Source organism: Salvia splendens, chromosome 18 (genome assembly GCF_004379255.2).
Source record: "Salvia splendens isolate huo1 chromosome 18, SspV2, whole genome shotgun sequence".
NCBI classification, from domain to species: domain Eukaryota; kingdom Viridiplantae; phylum Streptophyta; class Magnoliopsida; order Lamiales; family Lamiaceae; genus Salvia; species Salvia splendens.
In genome coordinates this window covers 11888625-11908183 of record NC_056049.1, presented here as the reverse complement: position 1 = coordinate 11908183, position 19559 = coordinate 11888625, and the positions used below count along the sequence as shown (strand labels likewise).

Sequence of the window (19559 nt, the reverse complement as noted above, 5' to 3'; positions counted from 1 at the left end):
GTGTTGTCCCAAATATAATATCCCTTCGACCATTCCTCGATTTACGTGCATCGTTATCCATAGATAGAAAATATATTCCTTTCCACGTATTTCATTCGTCTTGCTAAAAATAGCAATTTCATCGTCATTCTTTCCACGAGACCTCCAACATGTCCCCCAACGTTCACAATTAAACAATTAAGCACATTTCTTTTCACAATTAACACATAAACCATACTTTTTTTTCCATATCACATTTATCGAGAAGCACAGCATCTCGGAATAATTTTATCAATTATTTCGTTACATAACATTAATTTCTTATTTAAGGTACGGGTGTTACACATTAAAATCTTACAATTTTACTGGTCACAACACCGACGAATAGTCCAGAGACCACAGAGTGGCATGGCCGCCTAATGTTGCCTAAGCAAGACCATCTTTTTAGCATTACAGAGTCTTGTTTCTACAACACACTCTCATAACAATGCTTATGTGCTGCTAACAAGATCAAGCTATCTCATAAATTCTGTAAGAACTTCTGAATCTCGTAGTTTCTTAGGATTATTGTCCCCACAGAGCAGGTGGCGATAATATTGGAAACTACATTCTAGTTCATACTATTTATATTTGAGAAGTCCGCCCTCATGAACTTGCTATTTTCTTAGGATTATTTTCCCCACAGAGCAGGTGGCGATAATATTAGAAAAAGGCTTCATAAATTGCAGACCAATTGATGGAGACCATATACAAACGTTGAGTTCGTAATTATAGCTTAGATATTTTGGGTTATGGTTTTACTTTAATTATCCTTAGCCTTGAGGCAGTTTAAGGCTTAATTAAATTTTGTTGGTACTTAATCTACTGAATAATTAAATCTTTTATTAATTGGTATCTTCCTATAGGGAATAATTATTCTAGAATATAATTCTTATTCATGTCTACTATAAGATTTTACTAAAATAAATGAATTATTTAATTCTTAATAAGACATGAAAAATTAAATTCAAATTAATTCCATGTTCAAGATTAGGAAGAGATATTTCATTATTTAATGTATTCATACATATCTATCCTTTTTAGGATCTTAGATATATAAATATTAGGAAACTATTAAATTATTCTTATCCATATCATCTAGGAATCAAAATATTATTATTTATTTCCATAGATATAGAAAATAATAAAAATATTCCTTAAATCTAGATAAATATTAGGAAACTATTAAATTATTCTCATCTATATCATCTAGGAATAAAATAATATTATTTATTTCCATAGATATAGATAATAATAAAAATATTCCTAAAATCTAGGTAAATCTTCAAAAAAAATTTTATTTCCATTAAATAATAATATTTTAATGATATCTTTTAATAAAATAATTAAATAATCATTAAAATAATCTTTCATCGTTATCTCATCGTACGAGGTTTGCACGAACGATGAACGACGAAAATCCGACGAGTTCGTCGTCGAATCACGACGCACGCAGCGTCTCAGACACCGGCGCGCAAGTGGCGCACCAGCGTCTCGGCCCGTCGAGCCTTCGGGTGTCTTCGCGTCTCGCCCAGCTGCGAGCGCCCGTCTCGGTCGTGTCGACCGTCGGGTGCGCCGACGCTCCTCGGCCGTCTCGGCACGTCGGGTGACGCGGTCCCCGGCCAGGAGCTTGCGCGGTGGCGCGGCTCCTCTCGGCCAGTGGCTCGTCGCCCGTCGCGGCCTGTCCTAGGCACGACGCTCCCACTGCCTCGGCACACGGTGCGCGATACCGCGCGTCCGTCTCGGCCAGGCGTCTCGACGGCTGGCGCGAGCTCTCGGCCAGCGGTGCGCGCGGTGGCGCGGCCGCTCTCAGCCAGCTCGGACCTTCCGCCTAGGGTTCGGCCTTGTGTCTCGCGGTGTCTCGGTGGCTCTCGGATGAGCCACCACTCCGCGCCAGTCACCGCCGCGTCGACCTTGACCCGGGTTCCGTCTGGTGCGTATGGTCTCATCCGGCGGCGCGCACGAGTCCCCACTCATCTGCATATCGCCCCGTGATCACGGCTCCCGGCTCCCACTGTCTCGACATCCCTACCTCGATCGCACTTGGTGCGTTCGAGCAATTCAAGTTCTTTGATTCGATAGTTCTTGAGTTCATCATGCATAAAATTAAACAAAAACACCAAGAACATGCTTCGCAATCAAATAACACATGCATACATGAATTTCGCAAAATTTAAATCCAAATAATCAGAGCCAAAGACTGGCTCTGATACCAACTGAAGGGGCTGGCAGCGAAAGTGTGCGTTCATAACGGATCACATGAATTTGATCTATTTAGCAGATTATTTAGACAAAATCTATTCGCGTAATTATCACATGTATCATGCTCATAACTTGAATTAAAACATGCTTTAGCACATAAAATTCCTAAAACATGCTTACTACGGAATTAGCTAATTTACCTTGTTGATTCAATCAAGAATCGATGATGGCTTGCTCCGTCTCCACGTGAAGATCTTCAATACAAGACCTCGGATCTTCTGACTGGTGTCCCGGACTATACGCTGATATTTGTGTGGGCAAATCTCACCAACGTACTAGGACTCGAATAATGGAAGACAGAAACTGCTCACGGAGGAAGCACAATTTTCGAGATCTCTCTTTAGAGGGGGGATGAAAATTTTGACAATAATTGTTGTGTATTTTCTGTCTCCTTTATTCTCCTATTTATATTAAGTCACATATTGGGCCCAGTTAGGGATCTAAGGAAGAATTTGGAACAGGCCTCACCCAATTAGCTTTTTACTAATTAAATTGAACCCACAATTTAATATAAGCTTATATTGGAATATTACGAGCAGCCACTACAGAAGTAATATTGCACTGCCTTCCAAATCCGAAATTACAAGTATTCCGGGTTTCCTTTAATTGCATTTGATTTATTTCCCGCGCTTAAGATAGAAACATCCATTAATTAATTAATGTCTGCTATAGACTTAATTAATTAACATATTTCGAATTCCAAGAGTGGACTTAGCAACAAACTCTTATTTATTATTCATAGAGTAATCAAACTCCAACTAGCTAGGTTCCGAATAATAAAACCTCGTTTCGAGCTCCTCTAGTGGATGTTATCAAACGAGACTCTCCTTGCGCACGTTTCAACATAATAGCAATCCTAGCACCTCTAGATAATGATCACCACTACCCAATATACCTGGATCGTTGGGTTATGAAAAACCCGCACCTTTGGTAAGTCAAAGTAGTGGATCCTCAATATCATATGCTCAATGTTAACGTACATTGATTAAGAAATTAATTTTCAAGACCTCGTCTTTCAGTAGATAGCATAAAGACTCGTCTTGCTGTTAGATCCATTCAGTGCTATACCACACCAACGTCATCTTATTTCAATAAGGTTTAGAAATAATCGGACTGACATTGCAACCTTTCGCGATAGGTAGTCTAGGCCTATCTAGGTTGTGAAATTCTTATTTTTCTTTGTTTAGAACTGACCGTGTTACCTTAAATTGGACGACGCCCACAACTAGTCTACTAAAACAAAGACTTAAACTTTGTTACGTTTGCTCATACATTTAAATATGCAATAAACAACCATTAAATGTAAAACATAAAAATATTATGACAAAAATAATCTGTTGTATTTATTGGAAAATAACCATTAGAATTTCACAGTATGCAATCACACGAAAGGTGATTTCTAGTATACAAAACACTAACAGTATACGTATTAACTCTTTATCCATTTTTGACCATCTAAATGAGAAATAATATTTTGTTACAATGTGTTTTGCTTATGTATTGCTTATGTATTTATGAGATGTTGAAATGTGTTTTCCATTTAAATACATAATTTAAGCAAAATGAGTCTAAGTCTTCTGCATAGTAGACGAGTTGTGAGCGGGGTTCACAGTAGGTAATTTGTCGGTTCTTGCAGAAGGACAACTGTTTCACAACGTAGATAGGCTTTGACTACCAATCGTGAAAGGTTGCGACGTCAGTCTCAAAGTTTCCTTACCTAAGGAAATGAACGATGTCGGTGTGGTATAGCACTGAAAGGATCAAACAGTGACATAAGTCTTTCTTGACTATTTACTGAAAGACGAGGTCTCGGTGATTGTCCTTTTTTAATCATTGTTGACATAACATTGAGCATACCATATTAATTGAAAACTACTTTGACTTATCAAATGGTGAGGGTATTTCATTGCCCAAGAATCCTGATAGATTGGGTAATGATCATTAATGTCTAAGTGGTGCTAGTATTGTTATTGCAATGAATCGTGTGCTGGGAGAGACTAGTATGATAATATCCTCAAGAGGTATTTAGAAAAATGTTTTAATATTCAAAAAACTAGCCAGTTGGATTTTTATTCCATGAATAATAAATAATGTTTCTAAACTAGACCACTCTTGGAAAAATAAATTATTTAACAAAACTCAGATAGCAGACTTGATATTAATTAATGGATATTTAGATCTTAAACATGGGAAATGATTTAATTAAAGAGGAAGTCTCGGAATACTCGTAATTTCAGTTTGGACGAGTAGTCAATATTATATCTATAGTGGATAATAATAATATTTAAGTTTGGGCTTGAATTAAATTAGTTTTAATTTAATTAGTGAAAGCCTAAACTGTTGCCCAACCCATTCCTCCATAGATCCCTGGTATGTGATACGCTCGGATATTGCACAGTTTTAAGACCATTTTTTGGTCCGTGTTGAGTGTCAAAGTTGCATTACATGTTCATTATTTGCATATTTTATCCATTTTGGTATTTTGAAGTGTTTTGTGAGAAATGTGCAAAATAGAGCAGAAAAGGACATAAAAACGTCAAATTCTGGAAGCTGGAGCAGAAGGCAACCCAGTGGCCCGGTGGACCCATGCCAGCGTGATATGATCACGGGTGCTAGACCTCAAGAGTGATCACTTCGATGTGAGTCATGGATTGATTGGGGTCCAAGGATTAGAGGGAAGTCATACCAAAGACCCAATAAAGCTCGAAGGCTGGCCAAGGAAGCGAGGAAGAGAGAAGGCTCGGATTTGAGGACAAATCATTTTCAAGAAGGGGAGGATGATACGACCCCACGTGGAGGACCCATGACAAGGTCCATGGCGAGGTGGCTACGTGCGGGGCCATGAAGAACGAGGTGCCCGCGATGAGGAACGTGCTGAAAAATGAAGGAGGAAGCATTCCACCCGACCAGGTGGAATTTGTCGCACCAAACCACCTGGCCGGGTACAACTCTCTGGAGAATTCTCGTTCAAGTTGTTCCACCCGGCCGGGTACCCATGTTGCCACCCGACTGGGTGCGTCGTCGAAGGCATGAATGGGTCAGAGCGTTCCACCCGACCAGGTGACTTTTGGGTCACTTCGTCCACCCGGTCGGGTGACTCATGGAAGGCAGGGCAGGTCCAGAGACTTTCACCCGACCGGGTGATTTAGCACCCTAATATCCACCCAGCCGGGCAGAGTGACGCATGATAGATTTTGTGGCCCTTTTTCTTGGGATTTTGGCCTATACTATAAATACCCCTTTTCCCATTTTATTCCTGAGTTTTTGCTGAAATCAAATACTTTTGAGATTTGTTTCTCTTGAAGAGGGTTTCTATCTAATTCCTAGATTTAGGTTGCTTGGTTCATCAATTCCTAATGAAGTATGTATGGATCAAGTAGAGGTATGGTTTGAGGATTGTGGTTGCCTTGAAGATCTAGCCATGAATGCATGTTAGTTATGTTGTAAGTGTCTTAGCTTACTTCATCAATGACTTTTTATTCTAATTTCTACACTATCCAATGTTAATTCTTCTTGTTTCATCTTAGATTCATTAGTTCTTGTTGGATCTATGTTTTGCCTTTGTTTATTTTGATAAATTGAAAATCTACTTCACCAAAAATATTTGATCAAGCATCTACTATTGGGTTTTTCCTTGGGTTAATCGATCATGAATTACATGGATCCATATCATTTGGTATCTAGAGCCTAGTACCCACTAGGTGTTTGATCTATTGTTTCTTTGATTTTTCTTTTACCCTTTGTGTGTGCCTTGTTTTTAGCCAACATGTGATTGCTGATCGGATTGACCTATTGTTGTTGGATTGAGCTGAAATTATATATGAAGTTACTGTGATATGTGGGCGACATGCCTACAAAATATCAGCCAAAAATACTTTCTTTTACCTAGGGATCTGATCGATTGAATATATGTCCTCTGTTTTTGCATAGTTGAAAAAAAAAGTGAAAAATCATACCCTATATCAAAATCTGACTTGTTGGGGATATTTTATCCTTGAAATAAACTCAAAAGTGAAGCTATACACAAATTTGCTGCCATTTTGGGATTGGGGAACCATACAAAACAAATTCCTAAAGCTCAGTTCATGTTTACTACATTTCCAGCTTTCATATATGGCTTGTGTGTGTTTGGCTTAAGGCCTTGAACCTACTTGCAACTTGCTAATATGTGTTTATGTGTTGTGTCTTCTTGATTTTTGTTTGCCAAGAGGTATACCTAGATTTATCCACCTCAAGCACCTAAACCTCGGAATTCGAGTTGCGAGTATGAGTGAAACTACTTATTACTATACTCTAAACCTTTTTCCAAGTGATATTGGGGAGTGACTTTTGGAGGGTTGGGACATCTTGGTTAAGGCCACCTTCTTAAATCTTATTTTCTTTTTGACTAACCTCACTTGGGCTAGTCCTTAGTGTTTTTCTTATTTGTAGGGATTTACCTTATGCATCCTCGCATCCGGTCCAACAAAATGGTGGGGACAAGTGCGGAAGGGGAGGATACGAGCATGAGCCATCCTACACCCGAGGGGAATCTATTGAGCATGATGTCTCAATTGATGGCGAATCTCAAGCGTGATCTCAAGCAAGATATCCAAGAAGAAGTGATGGAATTCGAGACCCGTTGGACATCCAATCAAAACACCTTGGTAGTAGACTTAAAGGAAGTCCGTGCATCAAGATCTGTCACTCCTAAAAGTGACCATCTATATCTTAAAGCTTCCGGGATAGAACATGTAGTGTCGAGGGGCAATGGAGGCTATAGGGAGTATGTTGGCAAGGAATGTGGAATGAATGGTGATGATAGAGGTGACTATGAATCAAGGTACCATGAAGATGGACTTGATAGGGGAGGTAGAGGGAAACGAGCTTCAAAGCCCCATGGAGAGTGCCATTCTAGCAGGGTGAGAGATCATGTTAGCCATAAGGGGTTTGAGAGGCCAATTGAAGAAGAAGTCTTATATAAAGCTCGGTTGAGGCCTACCTATCGACATGGTGGTGTTGACACAAACCAAATGGGTACCCCATCAACTCATTTGACTACATCCTCTTCTTTCCATTTCTCACATGAGTTTCGTGATGTGTATGGAAATGTCCCTTCTTTTATGAGCTTAAACCAAATTAGTGGAGAAAAAGAAAAAGAGAGAGAGAACATGATTGAGAGTGAAAGTGAGTCTAAAAACCCAAGAGAGAGTGATAAAAGACAAGAGAGTGAGGTGCAAAAGTCAAGAGAGAATGGTGGGGGTTAGAGAAAAGTAAAGTACCACATGAGAGAAAAACCACAAGCACAAGTGAGTCAATGGTGTTTGTTAGATTCTAAGGTCAACTTTGGGTAGACACCAAATAAGCCTTTGCCTCTTGCCCTTGGTGAGGAAAATAAGTTCTTACCCACAAACACTTCGTTTATGTCTTCTTGTAATGATGACTTTGTAGTGAGCAAAATTGAAGACATGGAAGTGAAGCACCAAGTGGTACAAGGCTTGGAAACTACGCCCCCGGAGAAGGATCAATTTGAACATAGGAAAGTGGATGAAATCCTTGCCCAAGGTTCAAGTGCACTATCCTTGTCTCCTTGTGATACTCCCTTAGACATGATTGTATTAGAGAATCTCATTTATTTTGTTAGATTTACCTTTGTTGGTTGTGTGATTTATGGCATCAAGAGCTTAAATTGTTGAAGGCTAATTCCATCTATGCATCATATATTGACCCTTTTTTGACAAATCCAAGCAATGTTCGACATGACATTTCACTTGTGGACTCTTGCATAAATATGGAAATGTTTCTTTTGGATGCTAAGATTCCTAAGCTTTTGATTGTTGTTGATTGCAAGTTTCTTGAGCATGTTGTTGGGGATAGTAAGGCCAATGCGTGTGACATTGTTGAAGATTTTAGAGCTTGGTGTTTGCTATGTTTTTATGGTAAAATGGTAAGGCCCTTCAATGGGATTGGAATGTTCTATGGGCGTTTTGTGAAGGATTTTCCTACTCACTTGTCCTTTTGAAGGTAGTGTTGTGATTAATGGCATGAGAATGCATTGTTCTCTTATTTGTGATCTTGTTTTAAAATTGTTGGCGGAATCGTGTATGGCCTATTTTGATGAGAATCTTATGATACTTGTTGCTTTTCACAAGTTTCTTATACATGGTGTTGTTCTTATTCCATATGTTGTGCATGAAGGTATATGGATGCATTGTTCATATATTTTTGATCATTTCTTGAAGTTGTTGGGACAATTGAATGAAACCCCTTGTAGTAAACCTGGCTTGTTGGTTGATATATTTTTCTGCAAACTTGATGTGAATTGTCATGAACCTCCTCTATATGTTGAACAAAAGTTTGTCAAGTTGTGGAAGGGTATTTCTTATTTGAGCAAGATTGGTGTGTTAATGATTGAAAATGATTCTTCGTTGCATAATCATGAGAATAAGATATTTGTGCTTCGGCATCTCTTGATAACTTTCCATTTTGCACACTATGAGGACCCTTTCTTATATACACATAGTTCTAATGAGAATGCCAAACTTTTTGTAAAGATATTGAAGAACATGGGAATAGGTAGTGTGGGAATGCTTGAGACAAAAAGAGTCAAATTGTGTGATACTTGTGTGTTGTCGCATAATACTTGTTTTCCATGCATGACAATTAAGTCGTGCAATGGGGTTGGCTTCTTTTATTGTCATTTTGTCAAAGATTATGCATCACATGATTTTGTTTGGACTTCAATGTTAATGATTGCCTAGGTTTTTATTTCCGCATAGCTTATGTATTAGCTTTGAGCTTGTTAGAGCGTGTCCACCGTCTTGGTGTGGTAGCTTCTATTGGAGTCGTTAGTGGTCTTAGTCTTCATCATCGTACTTTGATATTTGATTTACTCTCGTTCCATTTTATAGGTGTGCGGAATCCGGATTTGAGGGCAAATCCTTTTCCAAGAAGGGGAGGATGATATGATAACGGGTGCTAGACCTCAAGAGTGTTCACTTCGACGTGAGCCATGGATTGATTGGGGTCCAAGGATGAGAGGGAAGTCATACCAAACACTCAATAAAGCTCGAAGGCTGGCCAAGGAAGCGAGGAAGAGAGAAGGCTCAGATTTGAGGACAAATCCTTTCCAAGAAGGGGAGGATGATATGACCCCACGTGGAGGACCCAAGAAGAGGTCCATGGCGAGGCGGCTACTGCGGGGCTCTCTACTTTTGTGCAAAAGGCCATGCTGGAGGAGTCCATGAAGAACAAAGTGCCCGCGATGAGGAACGTGCATAAAAATGAAGGAGGAAGCATTCCACCCGACCGGGTGAAATTTGTCGCACCAAACCACCCGGCCAGGTACAAAAGGGTTAAAGGAAAGTTGCTCCACCCGGCCGGGTACCCAAGTTGCTACCCGACCTGGTGCGTTGTCGAAGGCATAAAAGGGTTAAAGCGTTCCACCCGACCGGGTGAGTTTTTAGGTCACTTCGTGCACCCGGTCGGGTGACTCACGGAAGGCAAGGCAGGTCCAGAGACTTTCACCCGGTCGGGTGATTTAGCAACCTAATATCCACCCTGCCGGGCAGAGTGACGCAGGATAGTTTTTCTGGGCCTTTACTTGGGATTTGGGCCTAAACTATAAATACCCCTTTTCCCCATTTTATTCTTGAGTTTTTGCTGAAATCAATACTTGTGAGATTTGTTACTCTTGAAGAGGGTGTCTATCTAATTCCCAGATTTAGGTTGCTTGATTCAACAATTTCTAGTGAAGTATGGATCAAGTAGAGGTATGCTTTGAGAATTGTGGTTGCCTTAAAGATCTAGCCACGAATGCATGTTAGTTATGTTGTAAGTGTCTTACCTTACTTCATCAATGATTTTGTATTCTAATTTCCACACTATCTAATGTTAATCCTTTTTGTTTCATCTTAGATTCATTAGTTCTTCTTGGATCTATGATTTGCCTTTGTTTATTTTGATAAATTGAAAATCTACTTCACCAAAAATATTTGATTAAGCATCTACGATTGGGTTTTTCCTTGGGTTAATGGATCATGAATTACATGGATCCATGTCACAGCGGTCACTAAAAATCAGTCCAGAACGTTCTGACTCTCTCCAGCGGTCTCTAGACCCATGCCAGCGGCCGCTGGACCTGTTCGCATAGTAGTCCCATTTTAAACCCAAATTTTCCAGCGATTCTTAAGTCCGATCAGGTAGTTTTACATACCATTCTCTTTGTCTTTGAAATACCTTAGCGTTGGTACCAAGATCATCTCAATCGGAGTTCTGTGGAGAAAGTTATGGTCATTCTACGAAAGTCGCATAAAGCTGTCAAGTGCAGAATTTGGGCGGAAATTCAAAGAATGAATGAAGACATTACCTTGTGAAACCAAATCTTTTCCTTAACCTATTGGGCACGAAAATTCCATCTTTCCTATTACTTGCATGACATCTTTTACCATGTTTAAACCTTTTTCAAGCATATATATACCCCATAACCTAATTCATAATATTCACTAATTCATAGCCTCCAAAATTGGTGGAGCCCCAAGGCTCCTCCTCTAACCCTAATCCTTCATCTATGATCTTCTTCTTGCCAAATAATTCCAGAGCATAAAATTTAGAGTACTTCATTGTGCAAGGGGTTGAAGAATGAATTAAGAGAAGATCAAGGGAACAAGGATTCAACCTTTGGGTTTTATTTGCTTTAGTTCTTATTTTCTTTATGACTTCCCTACATTCTATGTTTTTAGCTTATTCTATCATGTGTAACTAAACACATATGATTCTAGGGATGTGTTAGTAACGACTTTGGTTATACAATTTTGTTTTGCTATTTAATATTCATTTTGTTCTTACATTGTTTCTTCCCTAAGTGTTGGATAATGCTTCAGGTTTGATTGACACATTCTGTAATGAATTAATATAACTTGCTACATAATCGTGAGAGGAGGTTGGCGAGTTAGATCTACTTAGTAGACACTACAACTAGTTTTCCTTAAAACGGCACTGTTAATTGAGAGTGGGGACTTTTCAAGGGTCTTAGGAGCTTTAAGAAGTTACGGGTCTAGGATTGACAACCCTAGTGTTAGTAATCTACGTTTGTTTCGCATGAGCATAAATTAGGTAACTCGTTCTATCAAAGTAAGAATTGTGCTATGGTGTTGTAGTTAGAATTTGTATAACTGAAAATCTGCTTCTGTTCGTTCTGACTTCTCTTTTCATCCTATTGTCGTTGTGGCTTGCTCAAGTTAAATTGTTAAACTTATCCGGTTAGCTAATTGTACGCCCTTCTACCTGTGAGAACAGCAAAGATTTGGCCTGATCAACTCGACCGACTCCTACTCAAGCGAGACGAGAAGAAGACTCGAAAGCGTGTTTTCAAAACCTTAACCCACTAATACTATTAACGAGTATAGGGAAGTAAGGATCAATTCCACAGAGATGAGGTGTTTGAGATTTGAATGCTGGACACGAAATGGGAATGGCTGTGGCCACACTTTCTAGGGGTGGGTTAAGTTAACTACTGGATTTGAGAGATTAAACTATTAAACATATCAACTCATAAAAGCTCAACTAGTCTACTTGATCAACTCAACTGAACTTTCCATAAATGGACAAACAGAATAAACGTGGCTGTCAGTCCCCTACAAGGTGTACGATAAAATAAAAACTTTTTAACAACTTCATCTTCTTTAACAAATCAACATGGAAAACAGAGCAAAGAACAGATCTGAAAAGTTAAGGAAGACGGAACATCGTAATAACCCATAAAATTAAATCTACTCCTAAAATCTAAGTTGCGGCTACGTAAACACAAAACTAACCCATACTCATGTAGGAGCGAAACAGAAACTGCTAGATCTAAACACCCTAAGAACATTCAAGCGTAAAACATCACAAAACATTCTGAGTTGAGATGTGCGACATAAAACAGAAATCAAGATAGATTGGAAGTATCATCCATGAAACATAACATATCAGCCGGAAATGAAAACATAACTTCAAATCTACTAAATCAAAGCATCAAAAGTGGATAACATCCAAAAGTGAACCGAAAAACTAACAAGGAAAGTAGGAAATTGTTTCATCGCTTCTTCTCAAAGCGGAATAACAGAATCAAAAGATTAAAAGTGCGAAAACCAACACCAAAACGCCAACTAAACTAAACTAAACTAGAATAGGACAGAGTGTGTGTGTGAAAATAGGAAGATGAAGTGTTTGGAGCTCCCAATTCAAGCTCTGGAAGAGAGCTGAAAAATAATGAGTGACACCGACGGAAGCTGTTCTCCTTCCTCCTTCTCTATCTCCATTTATAGGAAGGCTTGAGGTCTTGATCCTTAGGGCATTTGTTCTTTGAAAGGTCATCTTTACCCTTTGACCTCGAGGATTTTTCTTGTGCGACGCATTAGTCTTCTCATTGGCTGCTCCGCTGCGTGTCATTTGCTTCAACTTGATCCATTTGTGCAGCAATTTGGCTCCTTCTCCTGATCCATTCGTCCGCCCAGTTGATCAACTCAGTTTCTGAAAACGGCGGACTTACACACACACCTGGCTCAAAATTAGACGTCAGTTAACAGAATTTGATGAAGTTTTACTACATAACACATGCATGAAACGAGCATCATCAATAACCATAACTGTGAACGCACATCCCTAGAATTCTCTTATCTCTCATATCTATCTTTGTGATTTATTTGCAATTAGTTGTTTATTTATTTTTGCTTAATTAAACTAAAACTCTTGTTTCTCTATATAGTATTTGACGCTTAGTACATGATAGCCAGTTGCAATTATATGCCCTGTGTTTGATATCTCGGTATTGACCTTTAGCTATACTATTTCTGCCTTATATACTTGCAAGTAGTTGTTGTGCTAAAAAATAGTGCATCAGTCTGGCCCAAATTATTAACTCTTTATAAAAGTATAAGATGAGAAGATAGATTTAATTCTACCGATATTATTTTCATTCTCTGCACTCACAGAGAGATTGAAATTAATGATTTCTACGGTTCTTCAACCTAGAGATCTCTGTCTTCAGTTCTTCTCCGGCTTTTGAGGATTTGACAAGCTTTGCTCACATAAAGGTCAATTCCGAGTTGAAGGGAACAGATTAGAAGATCCGTGATAGAGATCGATTAAAGAAGGAGTTCGAATTCAACTTGAATTCATACGGTAAATTGTTGTATTTAATTGCATATATATTCAGTATAATCTGGGATTATATGCTTGTTTGAACATAATATTCATATTTGCATGCACAAAGGGTAAGCTTGGAATGTACATTTTGATCGGTTATACTAAATCTCTAACTGCCGTCATTAATGTTGGAAAAATGGAAAATTACAATCTTTACTTTTTTTATGGTTGAATTATACAATACGAAATATACAATCTCTATAGTCGAAATCTACAATTCCCAAAGAATGTCATCAATGTTTGCAAAAGCTTTACACCCAAAAATCTTCAATTTTGAGTAGTCTCCATGACTCCCATACCACATAAAATTAGGGGTCTTTCCACCAATAATCGAAGATGGACATTTATTGAGTAGCTTTACTACTGTGGCTACTGCCTAAGCCCAAAATATCTTCTCCATACCAGGAGCCAAAAGCATACATCTCCACTATTGTTCGGTTTGCCCTCTCTACTACCCCATTTTGTTGGGGATTAAGTGGAACAGTTCGATATCTTTTTATCCCTTTGGACTTACAGAAAGCATCAAATTCTCTTGACAAAAACTCAAGCCCATTATCTGTTCTCAAACATCCCAATACACATCCTTTTTCCCTCTCAACTTCAGGCACCATTCTTTAAACTTACTAAAGCCTCTGAATTTTCCTTTAGAATGTATAACCACTCTTTTCTAGAATAATCATGTATCACTAAGGGCATAGTCTAAAGGTTTGAAGATCATACACCCTTTCCATCTTCAAAAAACAACTATACAGCCTTTCTTCTCAAGCACACCCAATGAGACCAAATTCCTCTTCACATCAGGAATGTATCTTACTTCATTGAACAACCTCACACTGCCATCATTCAATCTCATTCTCACTGTGCCAATCCCTCGAACAGGGAGCACACCTGATTGTTTCCAAGAATCACTGAACCATTTGTCTCAACAATCTCCTCAAACCAACTCACAGTTGAGGTCATATGAAAACTTGCCCCTGAATCCTGATCCAGAGTCCACAATCAGTCCTTTCCATGACATTTAATGCATGAAACTTTTCATTCTCTTCACCACATTTAGAGCTAGAAAGCTCTGACCGAGTGGCAAGACCGAGTTTCCTTCATTTTAGAGCTAGAGAGCTTTGAACCATCAGGCTTCTTCTTAAACTTAGGTTTCTGTAACTTCTTGACATTAAGACTTTCGGCATGTGGATCCAAGCTTCTTGCCGCTCCCTTTTGCATCTCTTTTGCCATCAAAGCAACATGAACTTCAGAGTAGGTGATCGGCTTTTCTCTCCCATATATGATGGCGTCACTTAGCTGATCACACGAGCTCGGCAATGCATTTAGGGCTAAAATGGCTTTGTCATCATCTGTAATTTTGACATCAACAGATCCAAGATCATCGCTGATCTTGTTGAAATCCTCCAATTGCTCAATGATGGATTTATCGACAGCAAAACTATACGAATACAACCTCTTCTTCAAATAGAGTCTGTTAGCTAACAATTTCGCCAAGTATACTTCATCCGATTTCGCCAAGTATACTTCATCCAATTTCGCTCAATGACCGCTAGTACAATCTGATGGCTAAGATTAAAACTCACAATTGAAACTAATCCAAAAGCTACTGCTTGTCACAACTAAAGAACAAGTTGTTCTTCCTTTCATTTCTTCCTCTCTGATTTTAGCTACTGATTCAATCATTCAACAAGTCTCCACCTTGATTCAATAGTGGTATGTTTTGAGTGTTTTAGTATAGTTAAATTATTCATTGTATTTTTGGTGGATTGAATCAGTAACTAGGATCAATTTCGACCCGTGGTCAAAGCTTTTATCATTGTCTTTCTATAATAAAAAACGTTCTTTAGGTTGATCCATTAAAGATAATAACACACATTTAAAAATAAAAATAACATCATTAATTTTTTTTATTTTGCCATACTTCACTTTTCTTTCTATTTAACTTAGCAAAATAATATCATTTGTAATTTCCTCCTATCTATAATATAGAAGTTTATTTATAATTTCCTCCCTTATATAAGAGTTAATTTTTTTAAAAAATAACTTAGCAAAATAACATTATATAAACTTATCATAGCAAAAAACAAATACTCAACCGAAGGAGAGATTCTGTATTAGATTCCAAACATCGCCGCCCAATCTATTAAAAAATCCAAAACTATCACTTTGTCACATTAAATATTTCTCCAAAGAAAACAAAAAAACTATATCTGCACATTGTATCGGTTTGCTCCTCGAAGTGTCCGTCATTTTTCTGCACCAAATGAGCTCCTTCAAAGTCCTCCCTCTCTCTCTCCTCCCTCCGATCCCCTCCCGCTTCCCATTCTGGCCCGCCCCCAAACCACACATTCCCTCCGTTTTCGCCGTCGCGTCGACGTTCAATTCCAATTCTGTTCCTGTAATTAATGCATCCTTAATCAATTACCTTATTCCTCTCCATCTCACGCTCTACATTAATTCTGTTGCCTGCGCAGCCGCGAAATGGAGTTTATAGAGTCGGCGATTTTATGACGAGGAAAGAGGATCTTCATGTGGTCAAGTCCACCACCACTGTTGAACAAGGTATTCTATATTCGTTCAATCTCCATTGAGATTTGAGATGGATTGTGTTGATTAATTTTTTTGATGCTTGTGAACAGCATTGCAAATGCTCGTCGAGAACAGAATAACTGGTTTTCCTGTGATTGATGATGACTGGAAATTGGTGAGTTTTTGCTTCTCTCAGCTTTTCTAATTTGATTTTGCATCTCGTTGAATTCTGTTCGAGATAATTCAATAGCGAATCAATGGCTTAGTTATGTGAAGCCGAATTTGATCATAGGATCAAATCAATTAGAAAAGTCAGTCATGCTAACAAAAGATTAATGAAGATGAAAAAATATGTGAGAACATGAAGAGATGTATAAATATGACCATAAAAAATAATGGTGGTGATTAAAATGAGAGTAAAGGTCAATTTTGGTCCTATATGATCAAAATATGAATTTGGTCCAAAACATTCCCTTTTTGAAAAACAGGTCCATGACAAATGAAAATGTTGACGAAGTAGTCATTTTTCTTACGGTTCCATCAAAAATCTAACGGTTAATGCTAATTGCACTGGGCCATGACCGTTAATTTTTTTACAGAAGCGTCAACAAAGGACCATTCCGACAAGGATGTCATTGTTATGGACCTGTTTTTCAAAAAGTGAATGCTTTGGACGAAATTCGTATTTTGGTCATATGTTTAGGACCAAAATTGACCTTTGCTCTGAACGTGTGTATATAGGAAAATCTGAGAAAGTGGCTAAAAACGGATTTAGACACTAGACACTCACATTTTAGAAAAAGTAAACACAATTGGAATTGGAAACGAAAGGAAATAGAAGAAAGGAATAGCAAAAGGAAACAGCAAAAGAAGAAGAGGAAATTCCTCCCATTTTCCCCAATTTTTGGCACTATAGTGGGTGGCCTTAGGGGAATTGGATGAAGATGCTTCAACTAGTAGAGTGGTAAAATTTGAATTACAAGGTGCACATTTGTAATTTGAACTTTGAAGTGACTGGTACTGTAGCTGCAGCATGATCTTATGTGTCATCAAGCAGTAAAAGTTCGTCATAATGTGATGTATTTGTTAGCATAAGGTGATTGTGTGGTTTCGTTACTATCCACTCCATGCTTCTGTCTCGTTGGAATTTATTTAGATGCCGTTTATGCTGAAATGGGATTCTGAAGACTATGTATGTTTTATTGATCTGTTCTGCAGGTTGGTCTTGTCTCAGATTATGATTTATTGGCACTGGATTCAGTCTCAGGTTTATCTCCTCGTTTCCTAAATCCTAATGATACACATGCCCATTTACATTTTTTTTCTCTAAAATTAAGCCGAGTCATACGTATTTATTATTGCTATATTTTTTTATTCTTTGGGCAAGTAATGATTATCACCTGGAAATATTGTGGGCTCACTCATGTGTACATGTTGCAAAGATGGATATAAGAAGTAGAAATGATTTATAACGTTATGTATTTTTATCACCATAACATGCATGACAAGTGGTATATAACTAAGAAGTAAAATTGATAATTAGTAAAAGTGAAGCTCTAGTATCATGGAGAAGAACCCTGGACTGAATCAAGCATGACACTGAAAAAGAATTCTTCGAATAAAATATATGCTCTCTATTAGATTTTGTCCATATAGATTGATATGTACCTATGTCTCCAAACATTTCTTCTTCTCTTGCTTATAGACTGAGAAAATCAGTAACTTCGTTATTAATATTAGAAAAATGTTCGATTATCACCATCAGGTTCTGAAAGGAGTCAAAGGACCGACGTAGGCATGTTTCCTGAAGTTGACAGCACTTGGAAAGTAAAGACTTTTCTTCATGTCTTGTTATTCTTATACAGTCAACCTTCTTTCCTTCCATGGTGTTTATTCATATGAGTTTTTCGATTATGCGAATTCCGAGGGAAATGAATGTGTTGCAAGAGACAACAAGTAAATGAATCCTGTTATAGGAAGTTTAGAAGTAAGCACTTGATTTTTGCACAGTCAAAAGTTATGGCATTCCTTCCCATATTGATTCGTGGCAATGGAAGTTGATTATGGGGCTCAAAGGGATTGAGTACTGAAAAGATTTATCTAAATTTGTTGGCATCTTTCACACTGACCTCTCCTGCCAGTAGGGTATGAAGTTCACAACCTCCGAGATCTAGTTTATTCACATGAACATAATTAATCATAAGATTCCGGATTTGGAGAAAAGTATGCTGAAGATAGTTTCAACACCAGAAATGCAGGAAATAGCGTTGAAAGTTTTCAACAAAATGAAATCAAACAGCTTGGTAGTTTGTTTATGCATTAGCATCTCGAAAACCAGATGCAGCAAGAGTCATAATTGTGGTTTGAACGAACTTAGTATTTGTTATTTGCAATGACATGAGTTTCTATTGGACTGGATTTGTTTGTGCAATTACATGAGTTTCTATGTATTTCATTTAGTGCTGATGGTAAACCCTTACTTTTCATTTAGACCGATTTTCGCATAAATTGGTACAGTCTCTTATTCTGGACAAGTTGTGCAGACATTCAAGGAAGTACAAAACTTGCTTACGAAAACCAACGGACAAGTTGTGGGTGATCTGATGACTCCAGCACCAGTTGTGGTTGGTGAATCCACCAATCTGGAGGACGCTGCAAGGTACTAGCGCTTCATTCTGGCATGCATATTCGACGTTTCTAGTTTTATTTTGTGAATAGCGACTCAACATTTTTAAGACACGTATTGTTGTTAATGTTCAGAGTGCTACTGAAGACGAAATACCGCCGCCTCCCTGTTGTGGATGGCGACGGCAGACTGGTAAGAACATAACATGAAATTCCTTTTCTTAGTTTTCTTGTGGGATTGATGTACACATGTTTGAATTAAATAGTTTAATTTAATTTGCAGCTGGGGATTATCACTAGAGGAAATGTTGTCAGGGCTGCTTTGCAACTCAAACGAGCCACTGAAAAAGCAACCACAACGGCATAGATCTAGAGTGGTGTGTTACCACTAAACAATTTGAACTAAGCAAAATTTTCACTGTATATTATTTCGAAATTAATAAAAAATTTTGATCGATGACATTACCCCTGTCTCTCTCTCTCTATATGCATATTTGAAAGTCATCTGGGTAAGAATGAATCCGCACGATTCAATTGAAAGATCTATAGTCAGTAGTTGATAGTAGTCAATGTCTTATGGAATTTATAATTGATTTGCTGTATGCAGATTTTTCCTATAGCATATGTTCCTTTTTAATTATCCTATTTCTTTATTTTGTGCACTATATACTTCCGCTGATGCATTATAAGTAGACTCATCAATGCATTATGAACGCATGTCTTAATTAACTTCGTCATATACAAAATTATACAGTATATTAATAATTGACAGATTTATTTTGTGTGATTGGTAACAACATTATACAGTATATTAATAATTGACAAATTTATTTTGTGTGATTGGTAACGTAGTGGTCAAGTGGTTAATATTGGAGATCAAAATTCCGGGGCATCGAGCTCATTGTGTTGCAGTTTTTAAATTTTATTGTTTATTCATCCATTGTAATACTACAATACCA

The 19559-nt window shown here is 38.0% G+C and overlaps 1 protein-coding gene across 1 annotated transcript; it reads left to right on the top strand.

Moving 5' to 3' along the window:
- Nucleotides 1-15645: 15645 nt before the first annotated feature.
- Nucleotides 15646-19065, top strand: LOC121775947 (CBS domain-containing protein CBSX1, chloroplastic-like). The gene is made up of 8 exons (XM_042173053.1): nucleotides 15646-15844; nucleotides 15921-16008; nucleotides 16086-16150; nucleotides 17194-17242; nucleotides 17741-17802; nucleotides 18519-18634; nucleotides 18736-18793; nucleotides 18884-19065. Exons 1-8 carry the CDS (start codon nucleotides 15710-15712, stop codon nucleotides 18965-18967), a joined length of 657 nt encoding a protein of 218 aa, XP_042028987.1. The 5' UTR covers nucleotides 15646-15709; the 3' UTR covers nucleotides 18968-19065.
- Nucleotides 19066-19559: the final 494 nt, after the last annotated feature.